Below are 25204 nucleotides of genomic sequence, written 5' to 3'. Positions count from 1 at the left end.
ACAGAAAACACAAAACGGGGGAAATTCTGAACATGGCAGACCCATCTAGTTGTAGATTGTTTTCCAAATGTAAACAGACGATCAAAGAAGCCTCCACACACACACGATCGCCGGCTGCAGCTCGTGCCGGCTGCAGCTCGTGCCGGCTGCAGCTCGTGCCGGCTGCAGCTCGTGCCGGCTGCAGCTCGTGCCGGCTGCAGCTCCACCTTTACTTCTCTCAGGATTGTGAATGTTAAATTAAGTCCATTAACTCCTGGAAATAATTTATTCTGACTTTTTCAAATGTAACAAATCCATCTCCATGTCCAGGCAGTCTGTTAAAACAGTGTCAGATGTCCTCACGTCCATGTGCACAGCTTCAGTAAACCAGCATCCACACAAACGGCGCCTCACCACACTTTGGGTTCCAAAATCCGATACACTGAAAAACTTAAGAGTTTTGGGGTGAAGTGTGTCGTCTCCTTGGACAGAGCACGTTCGTTTCCCTCTGTGTGTCAGTCATCGGGAAGTTTCTGCTCATTCTAACATGTATGCCACATTTATGCCGGATTTATCAGTGTGGCTTTTGTGGAGAAACTGGACAGTTTTTTACAGGCTGTGCTCACATTCACGTGCAGTCTGACGCGCTTACGGTCGGTTCGGTGTCAGGGGAGTGCTGAGCTCCTGACACTGGGAAAGCTCCAAAACTTGTAAAGACCTGAAAAATAAGTAATTACCCAGGAAACAGAAAGAGATACACTAAATTTAACAATCTGCATGATGGAGCAGTGACGTTGTGCCATTGCTTAGGAAGAGCCCTGGACTGTTGATGTTTAAAAAGGAAAAGTACTTTTTATCCGATTAATCGATTAATCAATTAAAAAAATTGCTTGAATACTTGATTTCAAAAATATTCTATAGCTGCAGCACTAAATTGAAGTCTGTTTTCTGTCAGTCTTTGAGTCTTCTGAGTTCACTCCCCTCATTAAACTACACATTAAATTGGGGAAAACCCCCTTCACTTACAATCATGAGCACTTTTATGTTGTCTTGCTAACTGGGAAGTTAAAAAATGTCATTTAATCATGAAACTGGAAAAATGTTCGTGGGAGCGTGTGTGAGGCCGTAAACGGTGTGATCGCAGAGGAAGCGCACACACTGAAGAAAAAACATGGGGTGCGTCGCCACCGAGAGTGTGTGACATTAACAATGTTGCACACGCGTTTATTGACAAATAACAGAGGGAGACAATCAATTGAGAAGTGCTGCTGCTCCAGTCCAACCATCAAGAAGAAGAAAATTGATCATTGATAATAACACATTGATAATAACAAAAAACATTTGAATGTGCACATGCTCAAATGTGCCCACGCTGGTTTTCATTTGGAACAATTACACGAGTAAACTACTTACACAGCAAGCAGCCATCACGCACCGTGTCAGCTCCAGCCTGTTCCCAACCTGACCCAATGCATTTGCACATCACATGTGAATTGAACATTGATGAAATGAAAATGTTTCTATTAACAAAAAGAAATTCATCATGTGATGGCGCCTTTGTAGCAATATGTGTGCAGTCAATAGCCCCGATCACATTTGGGAAACCGGGTCTCACTGCAAATTGAACTTTAATGTTGGAATGTGATGTACCTGGATGACATTCAGATGATTGCGTTCCACATAGCTGGCGGCTCAGCTCAAGGTTGACTGGCACACTCCTGACTGATCGATCAGCTCCCTCTGAAATGCCCATGTTGCCAGGAAGCCCAGTGTGGTCAGCACCTGTGTGGACACAGACAACCCCTGGGTCCTACTGTATTGCGCTCTGGGCCGATGCAGTTCTGCGCCAACTCCAGTAACAGTGGCCTTGGTATTCAAAATTGGTTTATGAGGCAATTATCATTTGCAAGTAAATCCTCGTGTTCCCTGAATACATGCTCACGTCGGATTGCACCATAACAACGCTAACATAGCCACTGTTGGTGCCATTTTACGCATCATGTTGCGCATGCTGTTATATCCACCCATATAATTGCAAACGTGGATGTGTTAAATGTTCATCACTGTCTCTGATGTGCACATCACTCTGATGACTTCTTGTTTTCACACTATTAGCAGTGTCCCAGCCTCACCTCTACGTGTCGCAAGAGGAACAATAGCTAACACACTGCATATTTCCACCGTCATTTCAATTTTGACACATCCGGATGTTACCATAGAGACAGACATGCCACGGTTTTGTGCGTACGCACGCTTTGTACATTGAGGCCCCTGGTGTTAGTATGTTAACACACAGGTAGCTCACCACTAAAACAGGTGTCAGCATGCTAGCTGCCAAGTTAATGTGATGCTACTCCATGTCAGGGGTTAGTATGTTAGCTCATAGGCAGCTCACCACCTGCTCTTCCTGTAGTAAAATGGGTATAATTCCTTTATATATATATATATATATATATATATATATATATATATATATATACACACACACACACGTGTGCTGTCATGTGACTAAAACTGAATTAATTACAAGTTAATCACATGTATAATTATGTATAATTATTTTTGAAGATATCACCTCTCAAATTGCAAAGTACATTAGTGTACTGATACAAGACTTTCAGAAACAAAACAATGAAAAAAATCACTCTTAAAACAATTACAGAAATATTTCTGGAAAAAAACAAAACTGTACAGTCGAACTTTGGAAAAATTGTGCGTCATGAACATACTGAGAATCATTTATTTCTGCACTACAAAATGCATTATCAAAATGTTTTATTACTTCAATTAAGGTGTGTGTGTGTGTGTGTGTGTGTGTGTGTGTGTGTGTGTGTGTGTGTGTGTGTGTGTGAGAGAGAGAGAGAGAGAGAGAGTGAGTGAGTGAGTGAGAGATGTAGCAATTTTCACTTTGTATATTTTGTAATCCTGGGCCACTGAGAAAGTGTGTGTGTGTGTATGTGTATGTTACATATGTCAGAGAGGTGTTAAACAAGCTTTGTCATGAATTTTGCTTAAATCAGGGGAACATCGGTAAAAAACATTCAGCTTGGCTGCCAGCTGCTGATTAAAAAAAAAAAGTCATTTTCTTTTCACACACAACAACACAGACAGTGGCAGAAGAGATCAAACGCAAGGTACTTTTCACAAATGGTCACAACATAACTTTTCAAACTAACTACACTACTTGAACTATCAAAACACAACAAATCTATAACACTAACAACACTGCTAAACTAACATGTACTACAATAATAATTTATGAAAAGGACCCAAATCCTGAACTGCCATAACGCATTGTAGCAGCTTTAAAGACAGCATGTGCATGCAAATCTTTACTTATTTTTAAGTGAAAAGACACTTATTTATGGAGTTATATTTGCCTAATTAATATGCATGGGTGATGATCTTCAAATAGTCCTTGATTTGCACGTGTTTTGTGATCCACAAACACAAATTTCCGATTTGTGATTTTGTACAAATATGTGTATTTGTAAATATGTAATTTTTTTCATTTGTTAAAAAAACAAAACAGGCATTTGCAAAACTAAAAATGCTTTGTGAAGTGTGATTCAGCATTTGTGGATCACCGATCACACGCATTCATTGCTTTGCTCACTTTGCTCGCAATATTGAGACATTAGGAGCGCAAAACTGCATTTGAGATTCACAAAATATGGTCGCTATTCACACTCCCATCCAGTAGATGGCAGTGTTCTGTGCATTTTGGCAGGGGGGAGTAATGAGACTCATTTTTCATGATGCCTTTTGGCGTGTCGCTTAACGCTCAAAGCTTCAGAATTAGCGCATTACTTTAAAAGATATGTGCAATGTTTTCAGTTTGTAAGTTGACGTTAATGTTGATAAACTGTCTGGAATTAGTTTTGTTGATAAATAAAACCATGGGTGAAAAATACCTTGCGTTTTATGTCTTCTGCTACCATCTGTGTTGTTCTGTGTGAAAATGGTAAATGGACTGTGTTTATATAGAGCTTTTCCATCTGCATCAGATGCTCAAAACGCTTTACAATAATGCCTCACATTCACTCTGTTGTCAGTCTGCTGCCATACAGGCACTCACTACATACCGGATGCAACTAGGGGATTAAGGACCTTGCCCAAGGGCCCTTAGTGATTTTCCGGTCAGGCTGGGATTTGAACCAAGGATCCTCTGGTCTCAAGCCCAACACTTAACCACTAGACCATCACCTCCCCTAGTAAATTACACTTCTCTGCAACAGCTGGCAGGTGCATGAAGACAGACGCTCTGGCTCGTTGTTTGTTTGTTTTGTGTTTGTGATCACCTTTGAATTTACCCAGAAGCCTCTGCGGTGCTTAAACTCAAAACTGATTTATCAGTAGCTGACAATGTACCGAGTCAATACTAAATGTTAGCGATTGGCTGGAACGTCCACAAAATTTTTTAGTGGTTTATTGGTTTAGTGTTATAAAAGTTAACTTTTCAGTTAGTGGATTAGGGGTTATCAAAGCTAACGTTTTGGTTAGCTGTGCCCACCACTGGTTAGATGTCACAAGGTCAGCCTGTCAGTGCTGATGTCTGCTGTCCCTCAGACTGGAGCTGTGTCGGCTGGATTTATTTATTTAATTGTTCATTTGTTCAACTTCATGTTATTTGTAGCTCCCTACACTTTTGTGTGAAAGTCATGTTGAAAGGTTCTGTGAATTAAACATATATTGCAAAACATTTAAAGAAGGATTTGTGTTAAGAGTGTGTTATACTAAATTTTGACACCTTTTTGACACATTTTACTGCAGGCAAATATTGGCCTGCGATATCATCATCAACCTCCAAACCTTGTCTAATCAATATCAGCCTTTAAAAATATATATTGGTTGACCCCTAGTACAGAGGGCTAAATTCAAAGACACCCCCCCCCCCCCCCCCAAATAAAATGATGCGGCAGGCTTGTCCATTTTGACAAAATTTTGTTGCAGCAACTCACATTGGTCCTCAGTAGTTAGTGTGGTTCACACGTGTTGGTATGTATTGTATGTCTGACAACGTCGTGGCTCCTAGATGGCTGGTGTCCTTGGGGATCTCCTCCCAGATCTGGTCCTGGACAGTCTGAGGTGCAACCTGATGGTGTCAGATGGACCAAACCATAATGTCTCAGAGGTTGTTGTGTGGGCCGCTGAAGAGGAGGTACTGCTGGCCCACCACCACCAGAGGGCGCCCTGCCTGGAGTGCGGGCTCCAGGCACTAGGGGGCGCTGCCGCCTTGCAGGAGCAGCCAGAGTGACAGCTGTCACCCCTCACCTGCGACAGCTGTCATCAATCATCGGATCTGCAGGGGTATATCAGCAGGACGGCATCTCCACCTCATTGCCGAGATATCGCTCTACCAAAGAGGTAACGTTCTCAGCCGATTCTATTGTCTTTCTGACAGTAATACTTTGTTGCTTGTGTGCAGACAGTGAGTAGTACAGCTGGAGACTGTATCGGACTTTTTGGATAAGTACTCACATTCTTACACTACAGTATTTTTCTGACGAGAGGTGGAGGTGGTGTTTCCACCCTACGTGTTGCTGGGTGCTGCCGCACCCACACCTGACTGTTTCTGTTCCTCGCCAGCAGTACCGGATCCGACGAGCGGAGGCAGTGGCCACCTGGGAGTTCGGGACTTGGCGGCTCCAGTATTCCCGGGGTTCGGTGGCGGAGGAAATCGAGTGGTTCCGGTTCGACTTGGACAGACGCCTCCTATCTTCGAGCCTGCCCACACGACACCGTTGACATTTGGCTTATTTCGACATTGTAATCAGTTGTGTGTGTTGTGCGTGTTTCACAACAGTAAAGCTTTGTTATTTGACTTCCTCCATTGCCCGTTCATTTGCGCCCCCTGTTGTGGGTCCGTGTTCCTACACTTTCCCAACAGAGGTGTTCTGTTAGATTGAGGTCACGCGAGCGTGGGGGCCAGTCAGTGGGATCAGTTCCTTCATCCTCCATGTACTGCCCGTATACTCTCACCACATGAGGTCGGGCATTATCGAGTACCAGGAGGAACCCAGGACCCACTGCCCCAGCGTAGGGTAAGACACAGGGTCCAAGGATTTCATCCCAATACCTAATAGCAGTCAGGGTGCCGTTGTCTACCTTGTAGAGGTCTGTGTGTCCTTCTACCTCCTCTGACCATCACTGACCAGCACCAAACCAGTGATGCTGAATGATGTTGCAGAGGCAGCATAACGTTCTCCACGGCGTCTGTAGACCGTTTCACGTCTGTCACGTGCTCAGGTTGAACCTGCTCTCATCTGTGGAAGCACAGGGCGTCAGTGGCCGACCTGCCAATTCTGGGGTTCTATGGCAAATGCCAGTCGAGCCCCACGATGCCGGCCAGTGAGCACAAGGCGCCCTACAGGACGTCAGGCACTCAGGTGGTGTTTGTGTTTGTTTGGTGAGAGACATTCACAGCAGTGGCCTGCTGGAGGTAATTTTGTAGGGTTCTGGCAGTGCTCATCCTGTTCCTGACATACCGGTCCTGCTGATGGGTTAAGGATCTTCTGTGTTCCTGTCCAGCTCTCCTAGAGTAACTTCTTGTCTCCTGGAATCTCCTCCATGCTCTTCAGACTGTGCTGCGAGACACAGCAAACCATTTGCCAGTTCTGCCACCCACTGATGTGCCATCCTGGAGGAGTCGGACTACCTGTGCAACCTGTGTAGGGTCCAGGTACTGCACCCTGCTGCCAGTAGGGACTCTAACCCTGGACAAATGCTGAACGAGTGAAAAATCAGTCAGAAAAGATGTCAGTGGTCCCCACCTGTTTTGGGGGTTGTCTCATTGTTGCCCTCTAGTGGACCTTTTATTAATTTCATTAACACCAAAGCAGCTGAAACTGATCAGTAACCCCCTTTAATGCTTAACTGACCAGATCAGTATCCCAGAAGCTGAATTGGCTTGATGCTATACTCTGATTAAAAAGTGTTCCTTTGATTTCTTTGAGCTGTGTGTGTGTGTGTGTGTGTGTGTGTGTGTGTGTGTGTGTGTGTGTGTGTGTGTGTGTGTGTGTGTGTGTGTGTGTGTGTGTGTAATGTGGTGTCTGTTATTGTGTACCTGGGGGGGAGCATGCTGTGGTTTGAACCGTACGTCACCTTGAAGCCGTGAGTGACTCAGAAGCGTGTGGGAGGTGTGTCTGAGTTCTGACACACTAAGATGAAATGTGTGGACACAATCAGGTGGTGTGTGTGATTATTTGTTCGTCATGGTTATATAAATACATGTCTTATGATTTGAACATTGATCTCTTTCAGCTGGTGCCTTTGGCTGTAAACCGACTGCTTCCCAAACACCTATTGCCTTTTGAAAAAAAAATTTTGAGTGACCTTTCAGCCCGTTTGCCTCCTCAGGTGGTCTGTCCAGGCTGGCTGCCCCACCCCCCTCGGCGTCACGGCCCCCTCTGCCCCCCCTCATGGAGAGGATGAGGAAAATCAAGCGGCAGCTGTCACTCACCCTTGGGAGGGGTGGGGCAGGAGGAGGGGACAGAACACTCAGCGAGACTATCGCTCAAGATGTGACGTCGCACAGTGACTCAGGTAACGCCCGCTGGCGTGCACGTGGCCTTGCTGTCAGGTGTTCGCATCCATCTGATTCAGTGGATCGCTTCTGGCATAGATGTGGGCAGAGCTTGAAGAGGCACAGAATGTGTTGAGGGTTTGATTCCTGATGGAACTGCAGATCAGTGCATGCAGCCAGACCCGCCCCCTGTCAAATATCTGATTGGTTGGTTGACTGTTATTTTTTAAATAAGTTATTTTACTTTTTCTCTCTCTGTGATTTTAGTCAGTTTGATCTGAGATTTTATTTGTCTTTTTTCTTTCTTAATGTGTTTTCTTTTTCTCTCTCTCTCTCTCTGCTTCTTTTCTTCTGAATCAACCAATCACTGTTATGGTGTTCTGAGACTCTTTCCTCCTCCCACTCCTCCACCTCTCTTTGATCCTTTCTCCCTCTCTTTTTCCTCCTCACCACTTTTTCCTCTCTCTTCATTCCATCACAATCTTCCTTTCTTCCTTTCTGTCCTTTTTTGCACTTACTGCTCCCTGCCTCCTTCCTCCTCCTCCCACCACTGTTGTCCTCTGCATCCTCCTTTGTGCTCCTTCATCATCTCCTCCCTCCTTTCTCCTCCTGCTCCTTCCGGTCTCAGAGGTGGGCTCTATGCGGGGGTCATCAGGAGGAGGTGTAAAAGTCAGAGGAGGTGCAGGAAAGACGGGAGCTGCCGCCGCCGCCTCCTCCTCCTCCTCCTCCTCCTCTAAGTCGGTTCAGGCTCTTCTGCATTCATACAGCAGCAACCTGAGGAGGCCTCGAGGTTTGGGGCGGAGCCTGAGCTCATACCTCAACCATGCCACCAGACTGGGTATAAATACTACAAATCTTCTTCAAAATACAAAAAAAAAAAAAGAAAAAAATACAGATTGTGTCCCGATAAGTTTGGCAGCTTGGGAGAATTGAATGAAATTAATTTTTTCTTTTTGAGATCAGTGGTTCTGCAGCAGCACAGTGATGCTTCTGTTTAGGTTGAACAAAATCTCAATTTTTACTTTTGTTATAAATGAACATGTTTGTGGTGAAAGTTGATCAGGTTACAGATGAAGTTAAGGTCATGAGTTGTGGTCAACTGATAACCTGTTTGTTTGTTTGTTTGTTTTTAAAATGGTGGCTCCAGATTTTTATAGAAAGGTTTAATTGGTGGTGATACATACGAGGTCTGTCCGAAAAGTAACGGACCTTTTTATTTTTTTCAAAAACTATATGGATTTGAATCATGTGCGCTTGCATCAGCCAAGCTTGAACCTTCGTGCACATGAGTGAGTTTTTACGCCTGTTGATTGCGTCATTCGCCTGTGCGCAGGCTTTGAATGAGCACTGGTCCAGCCCCCTCGTCAGATTTTCATTGTCAGGGAAATGGCTGAGCGACTGGCGCTTTGCTCCATGAAAATCTTTTCAGAAACTGTGAGACAGCCAGGTGGAAACCATTCGGAAAATTCAGATGGCTTTTGGTGAAGATTCTATTGGCGTCACACAGATTAAGGACCATTACAACCGGGTTAAAGACGGCCCACACCGGCGGAGGGTGCGCCGTGCTCCGAGCGGCCATCGACAGGCTGAAACGACCAGATCATTTCCAAAGTGAAGGCTGTGTTGATCCGGGACGTCGTGTGACTACCAGAGAAATCGCATGTGGACATCAGCACTTTTGCGGCACATTCCACTGTTACAGGAGATTCGCGCGTCGGGACGGAGCCACTCATGGCGCACAACAAACACCTCCGTGTTGGAAACCATTCGGAAGATTCAGACGGCTTTCGGTGGCTTTTCAGTCGAGTGAGTATCTGAGAAATTGTGTAACAGCTGGGCATGCTGCAACATGTCTTGTGAGACTTCCAGCACGGAGGTGTTTGTTGTGCGCCATGAGCGGCTCCGTCCTGACGCGCGAATTCCTCTGCACGTCTTTCATTACAAAATCTCCTGTAACAGTGGAATGGGCCGCAAAAGTGCTGATGTCCACAGTTTCTGTGATTTCTCTGGTAGTCACACGATGTCCCGGATCAACACAGCCTTCACTTTGGAAATGATCTGGTCGTTTCAGCCTGTCGATGGCCGCTCAGAGCGCGGCGCGCCCTCAGCCACTGTGGGCCGTCTTTAATCCGGTTGTAATGGTCCTTAATCTGTGTGACGCCGATAGAATCTTCACCGAAAGCCATCTGAATTTTCCGAATGGTTTCCACCTGGCTGAAAAGATTTTCATGGAGCAAAGCGGCAGTCGCTCAGCCATTTCCCTGACAATAAAAATCAGACGAGGGGGCTGGACCAGTGCTCACCCAAAGCCTGCCCACAGGCAAATGATGCAACCGACAGGTGTGAAAAAACTCACGCATGCGCACGAAGGTTCAAGCTTGGCTGATGCAAGCGCACATGATTCAAATCCATATAGTTTTTGAAAAAAATAAAAAGGTCCGTTACTTTTCGGACAGACCTCGTAGTGTTGATGTTTTTTTTTGTGCGGAGCTGCCACTGGTCTAGACGTTACTGCGGCGAGTCAGTCAGTCCTTCATGTGAGATTACATCTGTGTACTGGCCCGATTGTCATCAAACTTTGGCATATGCGTTATGTACAGTGACATCAAGAAGCCTGTTGGCTTTGGAGTGAAACTTGCTTTGTGAGTTAGGCACAGTGACCCCAAGGATCCTTTTGTTTTTTTTTTTGGGGGGGGGGGGGGGGTCAAAAGTTAAAATCAGTGAACTGTATTTTGCAAAAGCCACCTACAGAAAAGCGTGACTTGTCTGTTGGTAAACCCATCGATATTTGTCCAACGCATCGTGGGTCAGTGCAGTGTTTGGATGAAAGCATGGGGAACGCCCCAAACTTTGGCTCCTGAGTACTTAAAAATGAAAATTACAGTAGACACAAGTATAATTTCTCAAATGAAAGCTGTTCTGTAGATTTCAGAAATGTATACATTTTATAAATCAAAACAAATATTAAAATGCTTCTCTTTGTTAGCCAATAGTGCAGGAGGAATGGCATTTTCTGAGTCACACATGATGACTGAGCTGCTTCAGTGACCTGGAAATACCCATTATATACATGAAATACCAATTTCAAACATTCAGTAATGTAACAAAGTAAATCTTTTCTCAAGAAAACATTTAACATTTTTACTACTTTTAAAAGTAAAAAATCAAATTCTTAATATTAGCAAAAGTTTTTCTTTCTTTTAAACTAAACTAACTTGGTTTTATCAAAAAGCTATTTTTTGATGAATTGGATTGAGAGTATGCATGTATCATTGTGTCAAAGTTCTTTAAAAGTACTGTCATTTTTTTTTTTTTACATTTTGCCTTTCAAACCACATGGCATATAAAACAAAAAATAGAGATACTGTTACCAACTCTGCTTTTCTGGCCAATTAACATTCATAAGTATGATCCAAATGTCTTGTAAAATATGTGAGGAGTGCTATATTTTAAACAAAACAGATACTCGGTTAGAAGGCATTTTGCATTGTGTTGACATAATTGACTGACATATAATTTAGCCTCGCAGTCCTGTGTATTATTGACAAAATAACTGTAGTTTTCACTTTTTTCAACTGTATAATGGCATTTAGTAGAAGGAGAAAGTATTATAGTGCAGCAGCTAAGAATATTTAGAGCAAAATCATGCAAATGGTGATACAAGCACCAAAACTGGCACAAATACTCCTTAGATATTACTCTTTTGAACAAACCGACTGGCCAATTGAATATTCAATAGGCGGCCAGGTAGGGGTCAATTAAAGAATTACACAGGGGTCAAAATTATAAATGCTCAAATCATTTTGAAAACTACACCACATTATTTGTCTGATCATAAAGATTCCAAAAGGTATATTTTGTACTATAGATAGTACAAGGCTCCGGGTTGAAATCCCACCCCTGCCACATTTCTCCATGTAATGTGGAGTTGCGTCAGGAAGGGCATCCGGCGTAAAACCTGTGCCAATTCAACATGCAGATACAACTTGGATTTGCTGTGGCGACCCCGAGTGCAAACAAGGGAGCAGCCGAAGGGACTTACTTACTATGACTGAATGTTCTGGAGTTATGGGGTAAAAACAGCAAAAATGGTGACAAAGGTCACTTTCAGTTTGTACAGGGGTCAAAAGTTAAAGTTGCTCCAATTTTGGTAAAACATGATGCAAATTATTAGTTGAGTTAACAGGGTTTTAAAAAGGAATAGTTTGGACCATGTATCATGCTTAGTTATCATGTTACAGGGTAACATATGTCACATATCAAAGAATCCAATGGACATTGACCTTGTTTGACCTTTACTTTGGAGACCAAACATTCAACACAATCAAAACTATTATATTTATTAATCCTATTAGCTCAACCAATAATTTGCATAACTTTTTACCAAAATTAAAGAAACTTTAACTTTTGACCCCTGTACAAACTGAAACTGACCTTTGTCACCATTTTTGCTGTTTTTACCCATAACTCCTGATCATTCAGTCATAGATAGTACAAACTATACCTTTTTGGAATCTTTACGATCAGACAAATAATGTGGTGTAGCTTTCAAAAATGATTTGAGCATTTTTAATTTTGACCCCTGTGTAATTCTTCAATTGACCCCTACCTGGCCGCTTATTGAAAATTCAAGTGGCCAGTCGGTTTGTTCAAAAGAGTAATATCTAAAGAGTATTTGTACCAACTTTAGTGCTTGTATCACCATTTGCACGATTGTTTCAGTTATCTGCTGCACTATTAACTAAACTTCAGTTTTTTAAAATTTTCATAAATCCCATAAAATTGACAGACATTTGAACAGTTATCTTAGAACTGGCATTTTGGCAAATAATTTATAAATTGCTTTTTTCCTATTGATTTGATTAAACAAACGAGACCTTTACTTAAGTAGCAAAACAAGTTAAATTATCACATACACCCCCAATTCCAATGAAGCTGGGGCATTGTGTGAAATGTAAATAAAAACATCCATCCATTTTCTTCCGCTTTATCCGGAGTCGGGTCGCGGGGGCAGCAGCTCAAGCAAAGCCGCCCAGACCTCCCGATCCACACACAGCTCCTCCGGGAGAACCCCAAGGCATTCCCAAGCCAGCCGTGAGATGTAGTCCCTCCAGCATGTCCTGGGTCTTCCCCGGGGCCTCCTCCCAGTGGGACGTGCCCGGAACACCTCTCCAGCGAGGCGTCCAGGGGGCATCCGGAAAAGATGCCCGAGCCACCTCAACTGACTCCTTTCGACGTGGAGGAGCAGCAGCTCAACTTCGAGCTCCTCCCGAGTGAATTTGCAAATCCTCTTCAACCTATATTCAATTGAATACACCACAAAGACAAAATATTTAATGTTCAATATTTGCTCCTTTTGAAATGGATGCCTGCAACATATTTCAAAAAAGCTGGGACAGGGGCAACAAAAGACTGGGAAAGTTGATGAATGCTCAAAGAACACCTGTTTGGAACATTCAACAGGTGTCCAGGTTAATTGGAACAGGTGAGTGTCATGTTTGGGTATAAAAGGAGCATCCCCAAAAGGCTCAGCCGTTCACAAGCAAAGATGGGGTGAGGATCTCCACTTTGTGAACAACTGCATGAAAAAAATAGTCCAACAGTCTAAGAACAATGTTTCTCAGTGTTCAGTTGCAAGGGATTTAGGGATTCCATCATCTACAGTCCATAATATAATCAGAAGATTCACAGAATCTGGAGAACGTCCTACACGTAAGTGGCAACGCCGAAAACCAACATTGAATGCCTGTGACCTTTGATCCCTCTTTGGCATTGCATTAATAACCGACATTGTGTAAAGGATCTTACCGCATGGGCTCAGGAATACTTCAGGAAACCATTGTCAGTTCACACAGTTTGTCGCTAAATCTACAAGTGCAAGTCAAAATCTACTGTACAATGCGAAAGCCATACATCAATAACATCCGCCACCTTCTCTGGGCCCGAGCTCATTTGAAATGGACAGACGCAAAGTGGAAAAGTGTGCTATGGTCTGATGAGTCCACATTTCAAATTGTTTTGGGAAATCATGGACGTCGTGTCCTCTGGACAAAAGAGGAAAAAGATCATCCAGATTGTTACCAGTCCAAAGTTCCAAAACCAGCATCTGTGATGGTATGGGGGTGTGTAAGTTGCCCATGCCATGGGCAACTTACATATCTGTGATGGCACCATCATTGCTGAAAGGTGCATCCAGGTTTTGGAGCAACACATGCTGCCATCCAAGCAATGTCTTTTTCAGGGACATGGCTTCATAGTAAAAGAGTGCGGGTACTAGACTGGCCTGCCTGCAGTCCAGACCTGTCACCCATTGAAAATGTGTGGCACATACGACAACAGAGACCCCGAACTGTTGAACAACTGAAGTCGTACATCAAGCAAGAATGGGAAAGAATTCCACCTACAAAGCTTCAACAATTAGTGTCCTCAGTTCCCAAACGCTTATTGAGTGTTGCTAGAAGGAAAGGTAAACATACCACTGTCCCAGCTTTTTTGAAAGGTGTTGCAGGCATCCATTTCAAAATGAGCAAATATTTGCACAAAAACAATAAAGTTTATCAGTTTGAACATTAAATATCTTGTCTTTGTGGTGTATTCAATTGAATCGAGGTTGAAGAGGATTTGCAAATCGTATTCTGTTTTGATTTACATTTTACACAGTGTCCCAACTTCATTGGATTTGGGGTTGTAAATTATTATTTAGCAGGCCTTTGGACCAAGTGCTGTAGAACACAGGAAAAAGAGTAATAGCAGCGCACATGCTTCCAGCCAAAATAGCTGCTGCCACAGTGCATGCTGGGAGGTCAAGCAGTGGTCACTGCTGATGGCCGGGGGCACAGTAAATAACTGCTGCCATCTGTTGACTGCCAGCTGAATATTGTTCTGCGGTGACGTGCTGTGTGGTTGATGGCTGGTGAGGCACTGACTTCATCACAGTCAGGTTTGATTTCATCACAATCAGATTTACAAACATATGAACCCCACAGAGCAGCTTATTCACCGTTTGATTGGCAGCAGCTAATGGGTTATGTTTAAAATCTCATATCAGCAGAAGTGCGACGAAGTCACCATCACGTCACTTTCAAGTCATGAATCAGCAAGTCCCAAGTCAAGTCTCAAATCATAATGACCACCAGTTGTTTGCAAGCTGACTTGAAACTTGACTTGGGACTTGCTGATTCATGACTTGAGAATGACTTGACAGTGACTTCGTCCCACCTCTGCATATCAGCATTCTTTACACATGCAAACTGTAGGACACAAAAAAGCACATTTAATAAAATAAAAAAATATTATGGTCGTACCTTTACTTATAAATGAAGTCCATGTTCCACTCCTTCTGAACAAAAGCATCAATGACTTGTTTGTAGAAATCTTCCTTATTTTCCTTCAGTTTTAAAAATCTCTCTGTCTCAGTGGAGATCACTGCCAGGGAAGAAAGTCGTCCTTCGTCAGTCCTGGTCCGACTGTATGTTTTCAGCCTTTTCTGGCTTTGAGTGTGATTGGTCGACTACTAGTCTGTGATGAGGAAATTCTTCAGGTCACAATATCCCATCTGAGTCCAGACATTGTCACAAGTTGAAAAAAGAAGGCATGAGAAGTAGAAAAGGCAGTTCCTTACTGGACGTCCACACAGCCAGACTCCCACTCTGTTTGAAAAGAGCAGCTCTTCTGTTGTCTGAAGCAAATGTTTTAGCTCCGCTGTTGGTCTTCCTTTAATTATTACCCCTGCTTTGATTGAAAGTCCAGTTGAGAAAATTGTTTCAGTTTGGATATGTAATCCTCCATTCTGAAAGTAAAATAAATGGACTGTGGCTCTTGACTTACTAACTGTAAATTGTAGCTTGCTGTCACACATTCTGCAGCTGAGTAGTTGCTGCAAGATGAATCCAGGGATCACTAGTGCCCCTACCATGAGGCAGGAGAACTGCGTGCCTCACTTGGTGCCTTTTTTCAGCCGTTTTCTGATCGCTCAGCACACGAAACACGTTACACACACATGCAGCTGTTGACAAAAAACACTGTGCATTATGTACATCAGCTAAACTATGGAATATAAGTTCATATAGCTAAAGTGTTTGACCATTTTAATAGTGACATACAGAGAGACAGTGAGACAGTCTGACTGCACAGCATACCAGCAGTCAGCCCAGTGATTGTGCAATCCAAGGTGAGGCACGGCTGACTGCTGCCTCATTGCACGTTGCTTCTCACTATTTGAATGACAAATGTGAAAATTCAGCCATTTTTCAATAAAAAATAATCTAAAACTACAAAGTTAAAAGGAAAATAACTTTATACTTCAAATTACTGGATAAATATAACCATTTAATTTATTTTTTCATTTGAAATTTTTTTTTCTTTCCATGATGACAGCTGAGGCACAGCCTCACCTGCCTCCCCTGACTGCACATCACTTGTCGTTCTGATACGAGGCATCGCAATGACGTCGCATGCTGGAGTCATTCGTTGCGGGGGGCCATATTGGGAGGCAGAAAACTGTTATTCAGCCCCTGACTGTGTGTAATATGCTGTATTGCTCAGTAATTCTTCCATACTTCAGTTATTGCACTGACGTCTGGGGTAACACATGCAGCAGTACCGCTAAGGCCTTGTATCTTATACAAAAAGAGCCATTTGAATTACCAACAAAAAAAGGTTACAGAGAGCAGACCAATAACTTAAATGAAAATTTAAGGATCTTGTCTACTTACAAATTGCACTTATGTGGAAAAGTAAGCAAGGAATTTTGACAGATGATGTCCAGAATTTTAGTTTTGTCACACAGGCCATTTGCCATAGAAGAAAATATAATTTTCAGACTATGTTCACACGGACAACTATGAAAGACAAGTGTCCCTTTGTTTATGGAGTTAAACTCTGGAATGCATTGACTGAAGAAATTAAATGTACAAATGTTTATAAATTTAAAAAAATGTATGAAGACAAAATCATGAGAGAATATAGAAAAGTAGAACAGTTAATCTGCTGAAATGTCAGAAAAGCATGTCACTGTTAATGATGTTTACGTGATGCTTGATGACGTGACGAGACAGCGTTCAGGTTGGAGTTGAGGAAACAAATGGATTTTTTTCTTTTTAATTTTTAAGTGGTGTTATAAGGGGCAGAGAATACAAGACTTACAGTTCTATGCAAAAGTTTGGGCACCCCTGATGATTTCATGATTTTCCTTTAGAAATCATTGGTTGTCTGGATCAGAAATTTCAGTTAAATATATAGTAGACAAGCACACTGATATTTGAGAAGTGAAATGAAGTTTCTAGTATTTATAGAAAGTGTGCAATAATTATTTGAACAAAATTAGGCAGGTGCATAAATTTGGGCACCCTTGTCATTTTATTGATTTGAATACATTTAGCACTAATTATTGGAGCACAAAATTGGTCATTGACCCTTGACCTCCTTACACAGGTGAATCCAATCATGAGAAAGGGTATTTAAGGTGGCCATTTGCAAATTTCTCCTCTTTGCATCTCTTCTAATTAGTGGCAACATGGGAGCCTCTAAACAACTCTCAAATGACCTGAAAACAAAGATTGTTCAACTTCATGGTTTAGGGAAAGGATACAAAACGCTATCTCAGAGATTTCAGCTGTCAGTTTCCACTGTGAGGAACATAGTGAGGAAATGGAAGACCACAGGCACAGTACTAGTTAAGGCCCGAAGTGTCAGGCCAAGAAAAATCGAACGCAACACTTTGTTTTATGAAGCATTTTTATGTTGATGTATATTTAGTTTTTGCCTCTTGTAATTTATGTAAAGAAAACTGCACCTGTCCTGCTGATGTCACTGCACACCTGTCAGTGTGTTGTGGTAAATCATGAGAATGATAGTTTGCTGCTTTTCCCGCCGTTAAAACGAGAGCTTCAGTCTGATGTACATTACTGAGTTCGGCTTGTGAGAAATAAAAAGTATTTTCTTAACAGCTGAAATGGTTTAGTGACTCTTGTTAAACTGTGTGTGTAGAGATTGTCCACGAGGACGTGAAGATGAGCTCAGATGGAGAAAGTGATCCGCCTTCTTCCTCGGATGATGTTCAGAGTCCAGTCAGAGTCCGACTCAGGAATAAGAAAATCTCCACTGAGGTACATGAACGATTCAGTCTTTAACTGATGTTCCAGTGATGGACATTTGTTCTCATCTTGTAGTTGTTGTCATGGTTTCAGTCAGAGATTGTGAAGTCTGTGATTGTAGCTTCACTCACTCCAACTTTGATAGTCACCGATTCTTGATAGTAAAAAAGAAGAAAAAAAAAAGGCCTTATTAATTTTTTTTTTTTGCAATTCTTTAACCTGTTGAATGCCAGATCGTGTTCAATCAAGTATAAGTGAGAGTTTCACATTTGTTGTTGAAAATATAAAACCATTCAAATTGTTTATTAAAAAAAGTCAGTTTTAGTCCATTTAAAACCAGTTTTCCATTAGTTTCTCATAAGGTCCAGGCCCAGTGTCCACGTTACGGCTCTTTTTGTAACAGCAGTGCTTTCTCTGTCTTGATGTCACACAGATAAAATTCTTATTTTTCCATGATTAATCTCTAATCTGGTTTCCACATCCCAGTGTTCATTTGTCGTAAAGGGTAGGGAATTATCCTGGTGAAGTAGTCGCATTCCTATACTACTGATAACCTATTATTTAACCTATGGTGATGGATATTGTGATGTATTATAGGTTTGATGTTCCAGGTGTACGTATATTTGGTAACTGTTTGACACTTATATGACACTTATGTGTGGGTAGTGTCGTTAATTTCTTATCAATCAATCAATCCACATCCCAGTGGAGCGTGGGAAAGGGAGACATTTAATTTCTGTGGCGGTGGCAAAAAAAAAAAAAAACCTCCTTCCCTGCTTTTGGGAGGGGCAGCTCATTTGGTTGTGCTGGCCACATGAAATGAATTGAAGGAACAGATCCATGTAGTTTGTGAAGCCCATTCCTCACACTGTGCCAGCTGCAATTTCTCCACTCTTTGTGGGAGGCGTATACAAAACACTTCACTTCAACCTCAAAAATTGTATCCATGGAAACACTAGACAACTAATAAAAGTCACGACTGGTATTGCTGGACCTTATAAAAACACACCTGGTCACCATTTTGATGTATTCACCGTCAGAGTCCACAAAAACATAGCTTTGAAGCGGCAAAAAAAAAAAAAAATTCTGTTTTTCGCATTTGTTCTAATGAAAATGGCAAATGTGTCTCCAGGGGGCGGTCCCTAAACTGATGTCACCAAAGTCAACATTCCTCACAGGTTAACATTTCTTAGCGTTATCAGTGTCAGATGAAATCAAACAAATTTCCCCATGTTTATGACTTAATTTCTCAGAGCATATGGCATCAAAAATAAAACACTTTGCATCAATATTTTCATAATTCTTTATTTATTTGGAAGGGTTAGTTCATTTGACATTTCATTTCTCAAAGATATGCACTTTAATACAATGATTATCATTGCTACAGTGAGCTCTTTAAATTTTGACAATGGTGAATTTTGTCTTTCAGGACATAAACAAGCGTCTGTCTCTGCCGGCGGACATTCGTCTTCCTGACGGTTACCTGGAGAAGTTTAACGTGATGGGTCCAGCCCTCTTTGATCAGCCCATCACTCGCCGGCTCCGCCGAGTCTCTCTGGTACGTCCAGCTCTTTGGAATGTCACCGTTTGGTAGATGTAGAGCCTCACGCTATGGTCAGATTAGCTACAAGCAACAGCACAGTTTTTTCACCAAACCTGGTGGAACTATTTCTTGGTTGAGTGTCTCCAGATGTTTAACTTTTGAAGTGTATGGGTCAAAGGTCAGTGTTGCCAAAAACATGTTTTCAGGATGTTTCTGTAAACAAGAGAGCTCAAGAGACAATGCAACGTTTGCGTCAATCAGCTATCATTTGTAATCAAACAGTATGATTGATGTTTTAGTGTCACAAAGATATCAGGATATGATGTCATAATTGTCTAAAAACAACCTCACACATGTTCCAGGATGACTCCATGTGCACGGGTCCAAAGCTCATATTGATCTGCTTGTTGCTGGTCCTCATGTGGTTTAAGAAGCGTCATGGAACGACATCACTACAGTCCAAAAACTCTTTATGTGCACGTGTGTGCGTTATGTGTCACCCTAAGGAAACGCTGCTCTCGATCAGTGGTTCTCAGACTTTTTCAGACTGAGGACCACTTAACCAATAAAAAAAGAATCTCACAGGCTGCCACACTCACCAAATATTCAACAACAGTGATAATTTACTGAGGAGTTGGGTTAATAATGAAATAATACAAACCTGTTGCTCTGTGTTTGACTTTGGAGACTATTTAAAAATGGTCTGATCAACAAGCTTCAGTCAGGATTTGATATTAATTTAAAGTGTGATATTTTAAAAATACATTCATGGACCACCAGTGGCCCGCAGACCACTCTTTGAGAAAGGCTAATTGAGATGATAGTAACTCATCTTTTTTTTCTGTCTTACATTTGTTTTTGTTTCTCTCTTTGTCACTGTCTTTCTCTCCGTCTTTGTCTCTTTATCTCCATTTTCTGTCTCTGTCTTTTTGTCTGTCTTGATGTCTGTCTCTCTGCAGTCAGAGATTGGTTTTGGGAAACTGGAGACGTACATCAAACTGGACAAACTTGGAGAGGTGAGGATGCACTTTGACCTTTTGATTTGATGAAGTATTTTGTCCCTGAAGTCTGAAAACTCAGTGTGGTCTCTTTTATTGGATGTGAACTTAAAGTACAGACATTGAAATGAAACTTATTTGCGTGTTTTGAAATAAAGGTTGTTGTTTTAAAAATTTTTCCAAAATTAAATATATTTGAAAGCTGAATAAGCAGGAAACGAAAAGGAAGAAGTGAAACTGTTCCAGTTCTGCTTTGAGTCTTCTGATGGTGCTGTGAGTGTTTGTCATTGAGAACTTGAAGCAAAATGTCTTGAAATCCGACAGGAAGTCCATTTATATTTTAGATCACTGAAGGTATATAAGATCTGCACTGCAGGTGGCACTGTTGCCTTAGCTAGATTATGTTCCCAAATTAAAGCTTTTGTCTGAATAGTTTACTGCTTTGCCGACTAACAAGGTGCAACTTTGAAAAAAGTGTTTGTTTACTGCAGCTGTCCTCATGATGGACAGCGTGCAGGTTGACTGGATGTGAAGACTTCAGTTGACATCTTCTGGGGTCTACAGAATGTATCCAGACCCAGAACCCCCCCGGAGGGATTATTAGATCCCATCTGGTTCAGGAAGCCCTGAGTGTGTTCCAGTCTTTGATCCTGTCCTTTGTGTGCAGACTTCAGGCTGGAAACGTCCGTGTCAAACCTGTCTATGTCTCTGCAGGGAACCTACGCCACCGTGTACAAAGGCCGCAGTAAACTGACAGAAAACCTGGTGGCACTGAAGGAAATTCGACTGGAACACGAAGAAGGCGCTCCATGTACAGCAATAAGAGAAGGTGCTACAACAATACTACCATAGTACTTCGCGAGGATCAGCAGAATACTTCTGATGCAGAATAGATAGATTTTAACTATTTACACACCTTCATGCTTGTTAAGCTGAGTCGACCCACAGTTTTGGTTTGTTGAGCAGCAACGGTTTGATGAAACGCGAAGCTTCAATCTTCTGAAATGACGCTCTGCCCTCTTCACACTGTCATCAGCAACCAGAGGAGCCTCTTCAGCCACAGACTGCTCCTTCCCAAGTGCCAGACCAACAGATTGAAAAACTCCTTTGTCCCTCAGGCCATCAGATTGTACAATGCCTCACTCAGGGGGAGGAGGACTAACAGGAAGACAGAGGATGGGAAGGAGAGGAACAGTAGCCAGTAAACCAGTAGTGACCATTATTTCTGTTATTTGTATTTGTATATTTATATTTGCAAATTGTTCTTTACTTTCACTTTTGATACTCTGTGTGCTTCTTACCCTGTGTGCTGCTATGCAATGCTGCTGGAACCTCAATTTCCTTGAGGAAATCTGCCCAAGGGATCAGTAAAGTTGTATCTAATCTACAACCCCTGGCAAAAATTATGGAATCACCGGCCTCGGAGGATGTTCATTCAGTTGTTTAATTTTGTAGAAAAAAAGCAGATCACAGACATGACACAAAACTAAAGTCATTTCAAATGGCAACTTTCTGGCTTTAAGAAACACTATAAGAAATCAGGAAAAAAAATTGTGGCAGTCAGTAACGGTTACTTTTTTAGACCAAGCAGAGGGAAAAAAATATGGAATCACTCAATTCTGAGGAATAAATTATGGAATCACCCTGTAAATATTCATCCCCAAAACTAACACCTGCATCAAATCAGATCTGCTCGTTAGTCTGCATCTAAAAAGGAGTGATCACACCTTGGAGAGCTGTTGCACCAAGTGGACTGACATGAATCATGGCTCCAACACGAGAGATGTCAATTGAAACAAAGGGGAGAGGATTATCAAACTCTTAAAAGAGGGTAAATCATCACGCAATGTTGCAAAAGATGTTGGTTGTTCAGTCAGCTGTGTCTAAACTCTGGACCAAATACAAACAACATGGGAAGGTTGTTAAAGGCAAACATACTGGTAGACCAAGGAAGACATCAAAGCGTCAAGACAGAAAATTTAAAGCGTTCTTTTGTTTTTCATGATTCCATAATTTTTTCCTCAGAATTGAGTGATTCCATATTTTTTTCCCTCTGCTTGGTCTAAAAAAGTAACCGTTACTGACTGCCACAGTTTTTTTTCCTGATTTCTTATAGTGTTTCTTAAAGCCAGAAAGTTGCCATTTGAAATGACTTTAGTTTTGTGTCATGTCTGTGATCTGCTTTTTTTTCTACAAAATTAAACAACTGAATGAACATCCTCCGAGGCCGGTGATTACATCATTTTTGCCAGGGGTTGTAGTAGAAAAAAGTTACAGTTCCTTGATTGGCCACTGGAGGCAGGCTTCAAAAGCAAGCAGGTTTCCATTAATGTCCATGTTAAAATGTCCAACTTTAGAGCAAATATAGACATTTGCAGCCTGGTACAACAACCAGTTTTTGTGCCGACAGATGATCGCAGATGTCTGCTGCAGTTCTTGTGTTGAGTGAAGTCTTCGTCTCAATTCTTTTATGCTAACAGCATTAGCACCTTTAACAGCTACCAGAAGCTTGATCGGTAATGTCCAGGTAATCATAATTACTGAGGAAATAAAAGGGTCATAATTTTTAATGCCCACACTAAAGAAGCTGCTCGGAACCCCCCAACACACACGTTTGCACGGTGTGTAAATTGTTTGTTTTTCCGCTTTAGTGTCTCTGTTGAAGGACCTGAAACACGCCAACATCGTCACACTCCATGACATCATCCACACGCAGAAGTCGCTCACACTGGTGTTTGAGTACCTGGTGAGATGTGCACGAGTACACGGACACATGCTTCTCTTCTTGGGTTTTGGTCTGACTGCCTGTTGACTTTTTGTGTTTCAGGACAAAGATCTGAAGCAGTACCTGGATGACTGTGGAAACACCATTCATGTTCACAACGTCAAAGTGAGCCTTCATTATTACAGAACTGCTGATTTAAGAAATGAAAGGGAAAACCAAAATAAAATGGGTGTACGTTAATCCACCCAGATCTGGTCACTAGTCCAAGGTTGGATTTGGCCAAAGATCAAGTCAGGTGGTCTATAAATCTATAAATAATATCTATAAATCTATAAATAATAAATAATCAGTCTATAAATAATATAATTAACATCCGTTTAGTATCAGATCTTGTGCGCAACGCTTGTACTGCAAACTGACGTCATTGTCATGTGATGGCTACCAGCGCACACTGATGACATCATCACAGGTAGGAAATGGAAGCAATGAGAAAAACGTGAAAACTCATGATTTGCTTTTTAGGCCAAGTGGTCATTGTGCTTGGTTTCACTGCAGAAGGTTTCAGGTTCAAAACCCACCCCTGCCACATTCCTCCAGGTCATGTGTCAGGAAGGCCATCTGGCGTAAAACTTGTGCCAAATCAACATGCACATCCACCTCGGATTTGTTGTGGTGACCCCGAGTGAAAACAAGGGAGCAGCCAAAGGGACTTACTTTAGAAAATATATTTATTTTAGGGTGCGCTTTTAATCAACTTTAATTCAAATTTTCAAAGTTTAATTTAGGGTAAATGTTTAATTAAATTGAATTAAAAAAATTAATTTAGGGAGGGCATTTTATCCACTATAGTTTAAAAAAAAAAAAAGCTGTTTGATCAGCTTTCCTTAAAAAGGGGTTCAATGTCTCACAGAGCTCCAACAAGCCTAAAACAAGTTAAAAAATGTTTGATTCATGATGATTTTCATCCAGATTTTAATGTTCAATGGATAGATTTAAACATGAAATGATCTTGGAGCCAATAAGATAATTATTAAAGGGGCCATATTGTGCAAAATCACCATAACATAACATCACATAACATCTCCAAAGTCCCACAGTTCTATGAGTGTTTTCACAGATGTTCTCCTGATTTAAGATATAGAAATAACCCTGAGAATATTACACACACACAAATCTACACAGTAAAATCACCAGTGTTAAAGTAACACTGGCAGTGTACATATGGTCCCACTCTGACCAGAGTAGGACCATATGTACATTGACAGTGTTAGTTTTACACTGGTGATTTTACTATGTATACAGCGCTTTTCCATCTGAAAATCACTAAGGGTCCTTGGGAAAAGGTCCTGAATCCCCAGTTGCTCCCAGTGTGAATAAGTGGGTTAATTTATTGTGGAGCCACTTCATTTCGATTAATGTTTTGCTTTTGAACATTACTGGATGCAACTTTTTCACAGCTTTCCACCTGTAATTTATATGTAGCCAGAGGCAAAATCTTTCTGCCAACCTGTGGCAGGATTGCTGTAGTATGAGTTAATCAGCAAGCAGCATACTGATACGATTGTGTAGTACAGGTGAACCCTGTTAACTCACGCGAGTTGGAGTCCACAAAATCAGACCGTGAGTTAATTGAGTTGACCAGAAAAACTTAAAATCAGCGTATCTTGCCAAATTATAATAGTTTTGACCATTTGAAGTGTGATTCCTTCCTGGATGGTGGTAATTTCTTCATCTGGAGTCAGTTTGGGATCTTTCTATTGCTGGAGGAAATGAAGGCTTCATCAGTGCAGAAGATTGCTGACGATTCATAGTTTTTGTACGTATGAGACTCTTTAGATCCTTACTGCCGGTTCACATGTGTGGCAGGTGCATGTGTGGCAGACACATGTATAAATTCTGACCCAATCTGAACAGGCAGTAAGGATCTAAAAAGTTGCATCTAAAACTTCTAATTGTCAGGAATCTTCCACACAGAATTGTCTGCACTCATCGCTGACCTGGAGCAGCCGGATCGAGGAGGAAGAAGAAATCATTGATGATCCCTCCCAAAGTAGTCTAAGTTTTCATTGTCCACAACTTGAAAACGAGTAAAGCCGAATCGCGATTTACGCATCCGCGAGTTAACGGGGCTCACCTGTATTTAGTATATTTACTGAATGTGTTGCCTCCTGTCCCAGTGAGATCAGATTAAGGTTCTGCTACTAACCTATAAAACTATTCATGGACTGGCACCCTCCTACCTAGCTGACCTAATTAAACCTTACCTACCGGCCCGGGCTTTATGTTCTCAGGGTGCAGGACTACTTTGTGTCCCTAAGGTGAATAAGAAGTCTGCGGGTC

General features: G+C 41.8%; 1 protein-coding gene across 3 annotated transcripts in view; it reads left to right on the top strand.

The window, feature by feature from the left end:
• Positions 1–25204, top strand: part of cdk16 (cyclin-dependent kinase 16) — a 48963-nt gene that overhangs the window by 1910 nt on the left and 21849 nt on the right. For 2 of the 3 annotated variants that reach the window (XM_034171812.1, XM_034171811.1), the window contains exons 2-9: positions 7339–7524; positions 8133–8342; positions 17492–17610; positions 19028–19156; positions 20101–20157; positions 20854–20968; positions 22791–22885; positions 22967–23029. In XM_034171812.1, coding sequence (XP_034027703.1) covers positions 7401–7524; positions 8133–8342; positions 17492–17610; positions 19028–19156; positions 20101–20157; positions 20854–20968; positions 22791–22885; positions 22967–23029 — 912 coding nt within the window. In that variant the 5' untranslated portion in view covers positions 7339–7400. The remainder of the gene's footprint in view (positions 1–7338; positions 7525–8132; positions 8343–17491; positions 17611–19027; positions 19157–20100; positions 20158–20853; positions 20969–22790; positions 22886–22966; positions 23030–25204) is intronic. The other variant, XM_034171813.1, reaches the window with a different exon arrangement.

The sequence above is a fragment of the Thalassophryne amazonica genome, chromosome 6 (genome assembly GCF_902500255.1).
Source record: "Thalassophryne amazonica chromosome 6, fThaAma1.1, whole genome shotgun sequence".
Taxonomy (NCBI): Eukaryota; Metazoa; Chordata; class Actinopteri; order Batrachoidiformes; family Batrachoididae; genus Thalassophryne; species Thalassophryne amazonica.
This window is presented reverse-complemented; position numbering and strand designations above follow the sequence as displayed.